The 13352-nt window shown below is 31.0% G+C and overlaps 1 protein-coding gene across 1 annotated transcript in view; it reads left to right on the top strand.

Moving 5' to 3' along the window:
• The first annotated feature begins 330 nt into the window (after positions 1–330).
• LOC117173815 (alpha-N-acetylgalactosaminidase-like) overlaps positions 331–13352 on the top strand; it is a 15965-nt gene continuing 2943 nt past the window's right edge. Inside the window, exons 1-5 of the mRNA XM_033362458.1 lie at positions 331–482; positions 2820–2991; positions 7859–8033; positions 11197–11291; positions 11935–12294. Of these exons, the coding sequence (XP_033218349.1) occupies positions 412–482; positions 2820–2991; positions 7859–8033; positions 11197–11291; positions 11935–12294 (873 nt within the window). The 5' untranslated portion in view covers positions 331–411. The remainder of the gene's footprint in view (positions 483–2819; positions 2992–7858; positions 8034–11196; positions 11292–11934; positions 12295–13352) is intronic.

Genomic DNA, 13352 nt, shown 5'->3' with positions numbered 1-13352 from the left:
TTAAACAAAGTTCAATTTTACCAAAAAAATAAAAATTTTAAACAAAAATAGCTGAATGAAACTCTCTTAATAGGAGATATAAAACAAACACAAAGCATTTTCGAAAGTAACTTAATTGGAAGTTGCAAGTTACTGCAAAACGCGTAACTAAGTGACGTTACGAATTAATTTTTTTTAATAGTAACGAAGTTACACTGATAGTTACAAGTAACGTAACTTTTCAGTAACTTAGTTACTTGCAGCAAATTACTACCCAAAACTGATTGTGATATAAGTTGCGAATCGAGTTAATTTTTTTTTTTAAATTGCAGAAAGATGCAGATTTCATGGACGTGGTGTTCGTTAGTGGTTATTTTTTCGGTGACAAGTTTCGTGTCTGCCCTGAAAAATGGATTGGCGCTAACACCTCCTATGGGTTGGCTCGCATGGGAAAGGTTCCGGTGCAATATTGATTGCAAAAATGATCCTGAGAACTGTATTAGGTAGAAAAAATTCTTTTGTAAAATTTATGGACATACCTTATTTATTAAGTATCTCTCTCTATCTTAAAGAAAGGAAAGACGGTATTTCGCTCTTGCCAACGTGCTTTATGCATACAGTGGGCAAAACAAGGTTCTATGGACAAAATAATTTGTAACCTACCCTATTCATTCGATTAAGAATTGTTTTAAATGGAATTTTTTTAAGTTTCATAAATATTTGAGACTTTGAATGTCTTATACAAAATTAAGATTAATTTTTATAGAGAAACAAAGTTCAAATTTTTTTCACTTTTTTGAAGCACCAAGTTTTGTAAACGTCTTCAGATTTCCCAAGTAAGGTCTTTGATCTGTAATAAACCTGTCTAGAAATAATTTATCAGTGAATGAGCCTAATTTCGAAAGAATGTTTATTACTTTGTAAATAAATTATTAACGACAGTTTTTGTGATTAGCAATACTTAACTTACTTAAATTTAGAGTTTTTGTATAACATGTAAGAGAAATGAATGCTTCATTACATTTAATTAAATGTAGATGCAACTTGGAAATTTTTAAAATTATTTTTATAAGCAAATTCAAAGTTTGAATATTTTTTAATAAATAGAAACAATTATTTTTACGGATTCAACTCAGAATGTTGCTCTGACGACTGTTTGCTATGACGCTTTGTAAAATTAACTAATAATTATTATACAGAAATTCAGAGTTTGGCAAATTTTCCACGAATAAATTCAATTTTGTTACAAAGTTAATATTTAAAACAGAATTTATAAATAAGAAAAGGGTCATGACAGAAAGTCATCGGAAAGACATTCTTAGTCGATTCTGTAAATAAAAAATTAAGCTCATTTGTTGAAAAGTAGCCAAACTTTAAATTTGTGTAAAAATATTGTTTAATTAATTAATAAGTGTTGTCAATTTCAAGAATATCATAAAAATGAATCATCGAAAAAACCTTCAGGGTTAATTCTACAAAACAATTCAGCCTATTTGTTGAAAAATAGCCAAACTATTAATTTGCTTATGAAAATTTTAAAAATAATTAATAATGTTTGTAGATTTGCGAAGTATCATAGCAAAAAATTATCGGAAAGATATTCTTAGTCTTAAGTTTAAGCTATTGCCAAATAACATATATCTGGATTTCAATAAGCTCAACAGTACAAACATAAGCCCTCATTTGATTAATCTCCAAATCGAAAAAAATGTTGTTTCTGAAAATTTATTAAAAAATGTCTAGTATTCTGATAAATAAAAAAATACAGTAAATTTGTTATAAAAAATCGAAGCACACAAATTTTTCGTTAAAATAACCCTAGCCAAGATAATATTTTGTTGTATGATGACAAATTTTTTTAACTTTTCGATTGCCCCACTGTTTCAAAGATTTCAGAATTTTAAGAAAGGTCTGAAAACAGTATAATGAGAATACATAAATAATTTATCATGTGTTGACGCAAAAAAAATTGTTCACGGTATTATAAAGAAATTATCAAAAAAGAGTAATTTTTTTGGTAATTGTTCACTATCATTTGTTGAAACCTATTGTTTTTACTTTATGTATGCAAGAAATTAATTACAATTAATATTATTCAAATTTTCTGCTCTTTTTCAATAATTTAAATAATTTTTGTAAAAAATGCACAGTTTGAAAATGTTTTTATGAACAGACTAAATTTTCTTACAGAATAAACTAAATATATCTTTTTATTAAACTCCTTTTTGTCATATTCAGTAATGAGACTAATGGTTTGATATTGTCAAGAAAATCTTGTAAAAAATTGCGAATTTGTAATATTCTTCCATGAAGAGACTCAATTACATTTATGGAGTCGATTAAAAATGCCTTTCCAGTTATTTGTTTCTGTCCAATTTGCCACTTAGCAATAACTTTTAATGATTTAATCAATTTCTATTTAAAAAATGGACACTGGCCAATAAAAGAGCTTAGCGTTGGAAACAAGACCTTCCTAATTTCTTAATGGTGATTTATTTAGAATAATTATTTCCGTAAAAAACACATTTATAATTTTATACCTTTCTGAGCAACTTTAACACTGTAATATTTTTGTTTTGTTTAAAAAAACAGTTCACATATTATTTGCTCTGCCAAGCGTAGAACATCATAAACAATATTGTCTGTATATTTTATCAAACAATTCTAATAAAAACAAAGTTTCTTATAGATTTTTCAAACTGTAAACAAAAATGATAACAATTCCTACTTCGGTCAATTTGTAGATTTTTGTTAATCTCGAATTATATTTTATTGTCTGTTATAAGAAATAATTTAAATTTAATACTGATTTGTTCAAATCTTTTTTTTTCAAATCATAGCGATCAGCTTTTCCGAAAAATGGCAGATATTATGGCAGAGGAAGGTTACGCAGATGTAGGATATGAATATGTAAATATCGATGATTGTTGGTTAGAAAAGAATAGAGGTCCCAATGGTGAACTAGTTGCAGATAAGGAACGATTTCCCGATATGAAGAGCCTCGGAGATTACGTAAGATATACCAAAATCTAAAACGCAACATACATTTTGAAAGAACTTTTTACTGCTTTTATGTAGTATTATAATGTTATATAAAATCCTTACTCCTATCTTACGTAATAAATAGTATACTATGTAACAAAGGGGAGAAGTGGAACTTTTTCGACAAGTGTACTTTTTTCAGTACAAGTTAAATGCATGATTTCGGGCGTTTTTTTTGTAACACAGGCAAGATTTATACTCATATTGAGGAATTTTGGGAATTTTATTTTAATTTTAATATGAATTCAGGAAATTTCGGAATATTATGGAAGTTTGTGATAAATTTATAAGTTCCCAGTGGGCACAACATTTGGCGACGTCTTTACGACATCGTTACGACATGTTTACGACAACTTTACGACATCCTATGTCCATGTCGTTTAGGTGCCTTTGTGATGTCGTAAACACATCGTCAGATCATACGACTTATTTGCGATATCGTAAATACATATCGTGAAGTCATTAGGATAATTTGCAATTCTTTTTGACGTGTATCAGAAAATTTAACAAAAATTTCTAAAACTCATAAAAAATTTTTATTCACATTTTGAGAAAGCTCAAACTTTCTGAATTTTCGCCAAATCGACCAATTTAACTGACATAGTTTCTAAATATATTTAACATCTACTGATGAATTTAAATGAAATTCTCTAATCTTTTGGAAAATTGTTTATTTTTTATTTTTCTGAACATTTTTAAAATTTTCAGAAGTACATAACTTTTCAAATTTTCATCGAACTTAGAAATTTTATTTAGATAATTTGCAAGTCTTCTACCTATCTATAAACTACAACATTCAGGTAACCGTACATACAGATACGAGTATACAGACATACATACAGACATACATGCAGACAGACAGAGAGAGACCAATGAAATTTTATGATTTTTGGATTCTGTGAGTTCCGAAACGTACAGATCCATTAAAAACCAGAGATAAAAAATTTGGACGATTACATTACACTCTCATGAATGAGAATTTAAAAGTGAAAATGATGTCAGGGATTAAAAATAATTTTTTTTATAATCTTATACGAAAAAACAGAGGTTAAAATTAAAATAAGTAGCAAAAATACATTTTTTGTCCAAATTAGTGAATAAAGCGTTTTTGATGTAGTTAAAAGAAACGACGGACAATAATTACACTGGCACATACAAAAAAGTGGTATTTCCGACAGACTACACTAGCATATCTATATGTTTTTGGGGTCGCTTAATTCGAATCCGGTGTCCAAATAATCAAGTTGGCTCGTATTTTTCTGAAAAACGAAAAAATAGACGTAAAGTCGACAAAACAGCGATTTTTCAGGTATATTTTTGCAAAAAAAAAATATTTTCTCGCCCGGTGGACTTAACCAACATTATTATGTGTCTTTTGGGTCGCTGAATTTGAATTTGAGGCCCAAATAACCTATTTGGCTCATACTTTTTGGAAAATCGGAAAAAATAGACGTAAAATCGGCGAATACAGCGATTTTTCTTGTATACTTTTGCGACAAAAAAATTTTTCATGCCCGGTGGTCTAAATCAGCATATCATTATATTTTTGGGCTCGCTGAATCCGAATCCGGGGTAAAAATAACTTTGTTGGCTCATATTTGATCGAAAAATGCAAAAATAGAGGTAAAATCGACGAAACAGCGGGTTTTCCTGTATATTTTTGTAAAAATATATATATCTTCATCCCCGGTGGACTTATCCCTCATATCCTTATGTTTTTGGGGTAACTGATTCTGAATCCGAGGTTCAAATAACCCAGTTGGTGCATATTTGATCGAAAAACGCAAAATTAGACATAAGATCGATGAAAACCTTTAAACCTTCACCTTCCTCGACTGGGATTGTCGTTCGCTTTAGATTCCCTTTGCGTCTCACATTTCGGGGCTTTTAATTTGCGTTAATCTCCTTGCATAGCAAAAGTAGGAATTTTTGTAAATAAGTTTTATTTACTTTTAGCGTTACCCAGGAACAACGACGTGGACGTAGTAAATTCTGTTCCCTTTGGGGTGCTTCATTACGGTGAGTCCCCTTGCTTCTCACCCTTATAGTGTTCTTTTATTTTTTATTTTTATTTATATCGCTCGTATCGAACCCTTTTGTCCCCAAAAGTCCTACGTAGTGGGTTTCGGTTTCGTTTGGTACCTTGATTGACTTGATCACGTTTTAAACTCCAACAGTAGTCAGTCATCATGTTGATATCCCAACATCCCTGATATCGCCTCTCCATTTCTTTTATATTCTGGTGGAAACGTTCGCCTTGCTCTTCACTTAAGTCTCCCAGGTTGTCTGGAAACTTATTTATATGCAAATGAAGAAAATGTAGCTTCAAATTCATAAGGCAGCCTAGTTTATCAAAGTTTGTTACCATTTCTGAAACCACATTTTGATAGTTTGGACTTTTCTTATTACCTAAAAAGTTTTTTGCAACATTTTTAAAACTAAGCCAGGCATCTTTTTCAGCGTCAGACATTTTTATAATGAATTCTGGATTCTGCAACATTTTTCCTATCTGCGGTCCATCGAAGATCCCCACTTTTAATTTTGCTTCGGAAAGTTGTGGAAATTGATCTTCGAAATACACATGGCAATCGCCATCATTGTCAAGCGCTTTGACAAACTGTTTCACAATACCCAGCTTTATATGAAGGGGTGGAATCAAAACTTCTTTTGGGTCAACTAGAGGATCTTCAATTACATTTTTTGTCATTGCTCAAACGATGTTCTTTTTGGCCATCTTTTGTTTGTAACGACGAACGCGATCTCCACTGTCCCATAAGCACAAGTAACAAGGTGTTTTTGTATACCCTGATTGCTATCCTAAAACGATTCTGTAATGCTCTTTCAGTTCCGTAGAATGTGCGATTGGAATTGGAGCGTAAACATTAGTATTATGCAATAACACTGCTTTTAGGCTGCGCTTAGAAGAGTCAACGAATAGCCGCCAATTTTCCGGTCTATACAGCCCAGGTTTCATTTTTTCTATTAATCCGTCAATTTTTTTACAATAGACTAAATTTCCATGATCATTTTCTTCAGAAGTAAAAAACTGTCTTAACTCTTTTTCCCTATTTCTGTAGAAACTTGATTTAACTCCTTAGACTAATGCGTTCTTTTTCAAAACGGAAGCAAGATACTCTGAAGCATCTTTAGGGCTGCTTTCATCATCATCCTCGTCATCGCCATGATCTGAAATGTCACTTTCATCACGATCAACATCGAAATCTTCATCAGTACTTTTATTTTCTTCTACTTCAGTCGTCTGCCTGTCAAGTTACAAATTTTTTGAGTTTTTTGTAACATCGTTATTTTCAATACATTTAGTGACGTTAGGTACATCAGGATATTCGATAGCACTTTACTTATTTCTATTGATTCCTGTCAGGTTTGTCATAGAAAAGTAGCATTCCTCTTTCCGAAGAGGTTTCCTCCATATCGTAGGTTCTTGAATCTTAAGGGTTTTCTTATTTCCTTTTCTGTCTTTCAATCGATTGAATGCCTTATAACAAGGACTGCAAATTTTGTGAGGAACCCAATTTTCACTTTGGTTTTGAACTTCTATACCAAATTATCTTTTATAAATTGTTTTTATGTCATCGCTGATTACTCTTCGATTTTCTAAAACCTCAAATTTACCACATATGTAGCAAAATGCATCTGGATCACCTACACAATTATGCGCTATAGTGGAAGTGGATAAATTGGAATTGAAGCAGCCCTTAGATGACATGCTCTGTTTTGATTTGGGAGTTTACTGTAATAGTATAAGTATAGTATAGTAAACTAGTAATTTAAAAACACAAAAAAAAGAAATTGATAATGGATTTTAAAACTGTGCTGAAGTCACATTAAGAAGCACGCTTAAAGAGATTGTCACCACTGTCCTCTTTACTAACGTGAAGTTCGAGCGCGATCTTTCATTTGTTTTGTTCACAGTCATTTGTTTTGTTCGATTTTACCTCTATTTTTGCGTTTTTCGAAAAATTATGAGCCAACTCGGTTATATGGACCCCAGATTCGGATTTAGTTACCCAAAAAACATATAGATATGCTGGTTAAGTCCACCAGTCATGAATATATATTTTTTTTTTGCAAAAATATACACGAAAAATCGCTGTTTCCGTCGACTTTGCATTTATTTTTGCGTTTTTTAATAAAATATGAGCCAACTGGGTTATTTGAATCCCGGATTCAGAATCAGTGACCCCAAAAACATAAGGATGTGCTGGATAAGTCCACCGGAGATAAAGATATATTTTTTTGCAAAAATATGCACGAAAAACCGCCATTTTCGTCGATTTTACCTCTATTTTTTGCATTTTTCGATCAAATATGACGCAACTGGGCTATTTTGACTCAGGATTCGGATTCAGCGACCCCAAAACAAAAAGACATAATAATTTAGGACACCGGACATAAAATCTTTTTTATTGCAAAAGTATACAAGAAAAATAGCTGTATTCGCCGATTTTACGTCTATTTTTGCGATTTTCGAAAAGGTATGAGGCAAATTGGTTATTTGGGCCCCAGATTAGAATTCAGCGACCCAAAAGACAAATAAATATGTTGATTAAGTTTACCGGGCGAGAAAATATATTTTTTTTGCAAAAATATACCTGAAAAATCACTGTTTTTGTCGATTTTAGTCTATTTTTTCGTTTTTCAGAAAAATACGAGCCATTTGGTTATTTGGACACCTGACTAGAATTCAGAGACCCCAAAAACATATAGATATGCTAGTGTAGTCTGTCGGACAGACCACTTTTTTTGTGTGACGGTGTAATCAATCAGCTGATTGAAAAAAAAATTTAATAATAATAATTGTTTTTAATATTTTCAGATACATTCCAAGGATCTCAAGTTTGGAATATATGAAGATTATGGTACCAAAACTTGTGGTGGATACCCAGGAATAATCGGTCATTTAGAGGCTGATGCTCAACTTTTCGCATCCTGGGGTGTGGATTATGTTAAGTTAGACGGGTGTAATGCTGAATATAAGGATATGGACACAGGTAAAATTTTAGGGGTAATCTCAGTTTTCTTAAAAATAGAACAAGAAAATTATTCCCGGAAAGTTCCCTGAAATTGCACAAGAGACATTTTATGTCAAATACATGCTAAAGACGATATTTTTTGGAATTTTTTCAACATGAGTGATCTTTATTCCGTTAACGACAATATTCTAGGTATTTTGTAGCTAATTTCAAAATACTTAAGCAATTATTATTTGCTTAAAAATTTTCACGCCCGTAAATAATTATAATTTATTACTTTTCGGAATGAATGTTACAGTTTATATATTTCAAATGAAATATTTCTTGTTTAAAATATTTAAATAATTTTTCACCCTAGTAAATCTTTCAAAAGTTACTATTTCCTGGAGTATATGACGAATTCAGTGAACGTTTGTCAGTGATATTTTTTCTGAAAGACAGTTTGCGACTATTTAAACAATTAATAATTATTTACTTGCTCCTTTTCATAGGAAAGGTGGGAACATTTCTAGTTTTCTCAAATCTCTTGCAATATGTCACTTATTATATAATATTTTCTTATCTCAGATCTTATACCCTACTTTTGTACTTAATAATAATTAAGAAAATTATTTTCAGTTATATTATACAATATGGATACTTATTTTTTTTAATCGATTTCGTTGAGATAAGAAAATACTTAAGCGTCAACGATATAGTGTCAGAGATTCGAAAAAAGTAGAATTTTCTCCTTTTTTCTTACAAAAAGGAGCAAATAATAATTGTTTAAACAATTAAATATGTCTCAAAAATGCCTGTATACTTGTTACTTTTCGAATAAAAATAATTCATGCTGAAATTTTTTTTAAAATACTATCTACAGCAAGAATTTTACATAAAACTGCTAGTTTGAATTATTTGTGATATTTTCCGGGCATGATACAAGGGGTGGGGATCGAGATTAAAGGTTATTGATTGAAAAGAAATTTTTTTTGAAACTGAGTTTTTCCCATTTAAGATTCCATGTTAATTTCAAAAGCTCGGAGTTAGTGTTGACCGATTTGAAAACAATAGGAAATTTCTTTTTCTGGAACATGAACAGACAGAGAGGAGGGGGAAGGGGGGGGGGGTCAATCACTAAGAACAAAAGATGAATTTTTAAGAGGTATAAGTTTGGACCACCTTAGTGTCGATTTGTAGTTTCCAAATTTGATCAAGAAACTTAAATGCGTCATTAATACCAGAAAATAATAACTTCTCACGATTTACAAGCCAAAAATTAAAAAAAAATTGACACTTGAATGTTAAGTAATAAATAATTTCAAACTTGTCACTTATCGAATAAAAATATTTTATTTTGAAAAAATAAAGAAAATAGCGTCCTTAGAAAGGAATCTCTTTTTCATATTTTCGGCCTTACGAAGTTTTTACATTCTCATCAGAGAAGGTATTAGATTTGTGTAAAATTTGACTCTCCCCCCAGTTTTTCTCAAATGTCAACGTCTTGAGACCCCCTGAATCCGAAAACAGGTTTTTACGAATGTGTCTGAATGTCTGTCTGGCTGTCTGTATGTATGTATGTCTATCTGTGAACATGATAACTTTTGAAAAAATTAATCTATTAAATTGCCCTTTGGTACACTCGTTTAGTGTCCAAACTATGCATAATACGGTAAAAGATGAGTACACCAAATTTTGCATTTGAAAAAGATGTAGAAATTTGTTATGAACCACTTTTTGATAGAATGCGTAGTTTTGGCTTTAATCATGAAAAACATCATTAACAGAAAAAAAATGTGCTCACTGCGTGGGCACATTCTTATTAAAACTGATTAAAACCATAAACAGAACTATCAAAAAATTATTTATGACAAATAACTCATTTTCTCATTCTCATCAGAGAAGGTATTAGATTTGTTTAAAATTGAACCCCCCAGTTTCTGTCAAAAGGTCCACGCTTTGAGAGTCCCTGAATCTGGAAAACAGGTTTTTACAAATGTGTCTGTCTGTATGTCTGTGAGCCTATTTTGAAAATTTTTGAGTCCACATTTTTTCATGATTGAAAAATTCTGTGTATTTTTTTTCATAAAGCTTGGAAAGAAAAATGTAAATTTTCGATAGCTCTACAAGATCATCATAACAACTTTTTGATGTTTTCCAAAAATTGGAATTTCCAATTTTAACCGCACAAAAAAATATTTAAAAATTGCATTTTTTGGTCAAACTATGCAGGATAGGCAAAAAACAATAATAAGACAAACATTGTGCACCCCAAAAAATATCTACAAATTTGTTATCAATCAACTTTTTATAGGACACATCGTTTTATTTTATTTATAAAAAAACTTTGATAATACAAAAACTAAATTTTTCAACACACCGCACAAGCTAAGAAAAAATAAATAGATAACATATTTTCACCGAAAGTAGAGCAAACCAATTTTTAATAATGTTTTTTTTACATTTTCATCAGAGAAGGTATTAGATTTGTGTAAAATTTGACACCCCCCCCCCAATGTTTTGTTAAATATCCACTTTTTGAGACTCCCTGAATCTGGTTTTTACGAATGTGCCTGTCTGTCGATCTGTCTGTATGTATGTATTCCTGCCTGGCTGTGAGCACGGTAACTTTGGAAAAAATCATTCTATTAGATTGGCCTCTGGTAAACTCTTTTAGTGTCCTAAACTAAAGGTCAAGTTCGTTGCCGAGCCATTTTGGAGATAAAAGTCAAAAAGTGAGGGCATTTTGAATATTTTCGAGACCAATTTTGTCAAAATTCAAAAATGTTCTGTACGGATGTTTATAGTATTCAAAAAGTTAAACAATTTATCCTGATAACCTTTTTCACAAAACCAAAAATTACCAGAGTTAAAGCATTTATAAGATTTCAAAAAACACACGAAAATGAACCTTTTAAGCCAAATAACGCACGATATAAAAAAATACAAGAAAAAAAGTTCAATTTCTAAGTGCCCTACAAGATTATCATAACAACTTTTTAATTTTCTTGAAAAATCTAAAATTCAAATTTTGACAGCATAAACATTTTGGAATAGGTCAAAAAACAAGAAGATTTGTGAATTAATTTAGAAGTTTCCTTGGTTGCCGCTAGAAACACTTAATAAGTTATAAAAATAGACCTCAAAAATGAAGATTCTCTTGAGTTTGCCGAGACTTAATCCCAAATTTTAATTTTTCCAGGCTACCCTGAATTCGGTTTGTATCTAAACAAAACTGGCAGACCTATGATTTATTCCTGCAGTTGGCCTGACTATCAACTCTACGCCAATATGACGGTAAGTAATTTCTGCCAGAAACATTCTCACAATCATCTGTATTCTCCAGAAAAATATTTCCAATCACTAACACGGAGAACGTACACTGTTCGAAATTTGGTTTAAATTCATACTTCTCCTAGTGTTTTCCAGTATGTTATTAAGATACTTGAAATACGCTAAAGTAATACGATGCTATTTTCTACCGTTGTTGCAAATAATCGTTTTAAGAAAATCCACGCATGTTACATGAACCGCGATGCGAGATGAGTTCAATTTCCGGTCTGTTAAGATCAGATGAAAATGAAGTATTGGTAAGCATAGGATCCAGTATTTTTTCGTAAAAAGTATTGGATTTTTAATACTTATTCTTTAAAAAAGTATTGCATCCAATAGTTACCAATTCTTCTTTCTCATAGGGTGAAGCGCTACCGTCGTATCTAGGACTCGCGCAGCGCGTTTCATGTCAAATGCGTGGATTTAAAAAAAGTTTCTCGAGAATAGCTGAAAAGTGCATCTTATTACTTCAGAGAATTATAAGTTTCGTAATAACCAAAATGATGACCATCTTATTCATTTGGGGAGGATCAGCAATTCAAACAAAATTCATAATTCATCAAATTCATTTCCTTGTAAAGTAATTCTTCCTTAATTTTGTTTTTAGCCTAACTGGAAGTCTATAATTAATACCTGCAATTTGTGGAGAAACTTTGACGATATTCAAGACTCCTGGGACAGTGTTAAATCCATTATAGATTGGTATGGTGATAAACAAGATAAAATTGTGCCACTTGCTGGTCCCGGGCATTGGAACGATCCTGATATGTTGATTATTGGTAATTTTGGATTGAGTTACGATCAAAGTAAAGTGCAAATGGCTCTTTGGGCTATTCTTGCTGCACCTCTTTTAATGTCGAATGATCTCCGCAACATCAGACCAGAGTACAAAGCAATTTTACAGAATAAGAAAATTATTGCCGTGGATCAGGATCCTCTTGGAATTCAGGGAAGGAGAATCAGACCAGCGTCAAAGGTTGGTCAGAAAAATTAATGAATTTGTTTTATCCGAGCAGGATTAGTTTGCCTGAGTTTAAATCAAAAGTAATAGTTTCACCAAAATTCACAACAAAGTCATTGAAATTTTATAATTGCATAGAAAGCATACACGAGCGTTTAGTGCGACTGAAGATTTACGATTGAGGACTGACGATTGACGATGAACAATATTGACCATTTACATTTGCGTATTGGCAATTGACGATTGACGATAGACGATAGACCATTGACGTTTGTTGATTGACGATTGTCGATTTAAGATTAAGGACTGGCGATTCACAATTGGCAATTAGGAATTGGTCACTTATAATAATAGCCTATTTGAAATTAGCAATTGATAATTGATAATTCACAGTTTAAAGTATTCTTTGATATCTAAAGATTTTTTATAAACAATTACAATTTTCGAAGAAAAAAATTAATAACATATAACAAAAAATGGTTTTAGATTTAAATTCTTCTTTCTTTTTCTTACCTTTTTCGTTGATAATTTATCTTTTATAGTTGAAAAACAAAGTATATATAGTCTTCAAGTTAAATCCTGTAAAATTACGAGTGTTGTCTGGGAAAGAATTAAAGAAACCTATAATTATAACGAAGTTGTACCTATTCTGTGAAATCTATACAGATTTCAAGAGAAAAATACGAGCATAACCTGAAATTGTTTTTAAAAATCTCATTTTATTCAAAACCTAAAAACTTTTTGATAAAGATAACGATTTTCAGTATAAAACAGCAAACAACCAGTAAATGTGAATTTATTGATTCTGAATGATAATATGAAAAATGTTGTGATTTTTTAAATTAAATATACCAATTTTCGACGAAAAAAAAAACAAACGTAGCATAACAAAAAAATGTTTAACATTGTAAATTTTCAGAACATCCTCTAATTAATTGTAAATTTTCTTTGAGACTTAGTTCTTTCGTTTGAGATAATCGATTTACGGTATGAAACGTTAACATAAACGTAACTCGTTTCAAAATTGTGCATCTTCTTTTAAATTTATTTTATATTAAATATTT

The sequence above is a fragment of the Belonocnema kinseyi genome, chromosome 5 (genome assembly GCF_010883055.1).
Source record: "Belonocnema kinseyi isolate 2016_QV_RU_SX_M_011 chromosome 5, B_treatae_v1, whole genome shotgun sequence".
Taxonomy (NCBI): Eukaryota; Metazoa; Arthropoda; class Insecta; order Hymenoptera; family Cynipidae; genus Belonocnema; species Belonocnema kinseyi.
The sequence above is the reverse complement of the archived record's forward strand: the minus strand, read 5'-3'. Positions and strand labels throughout refer to the sequence as shown.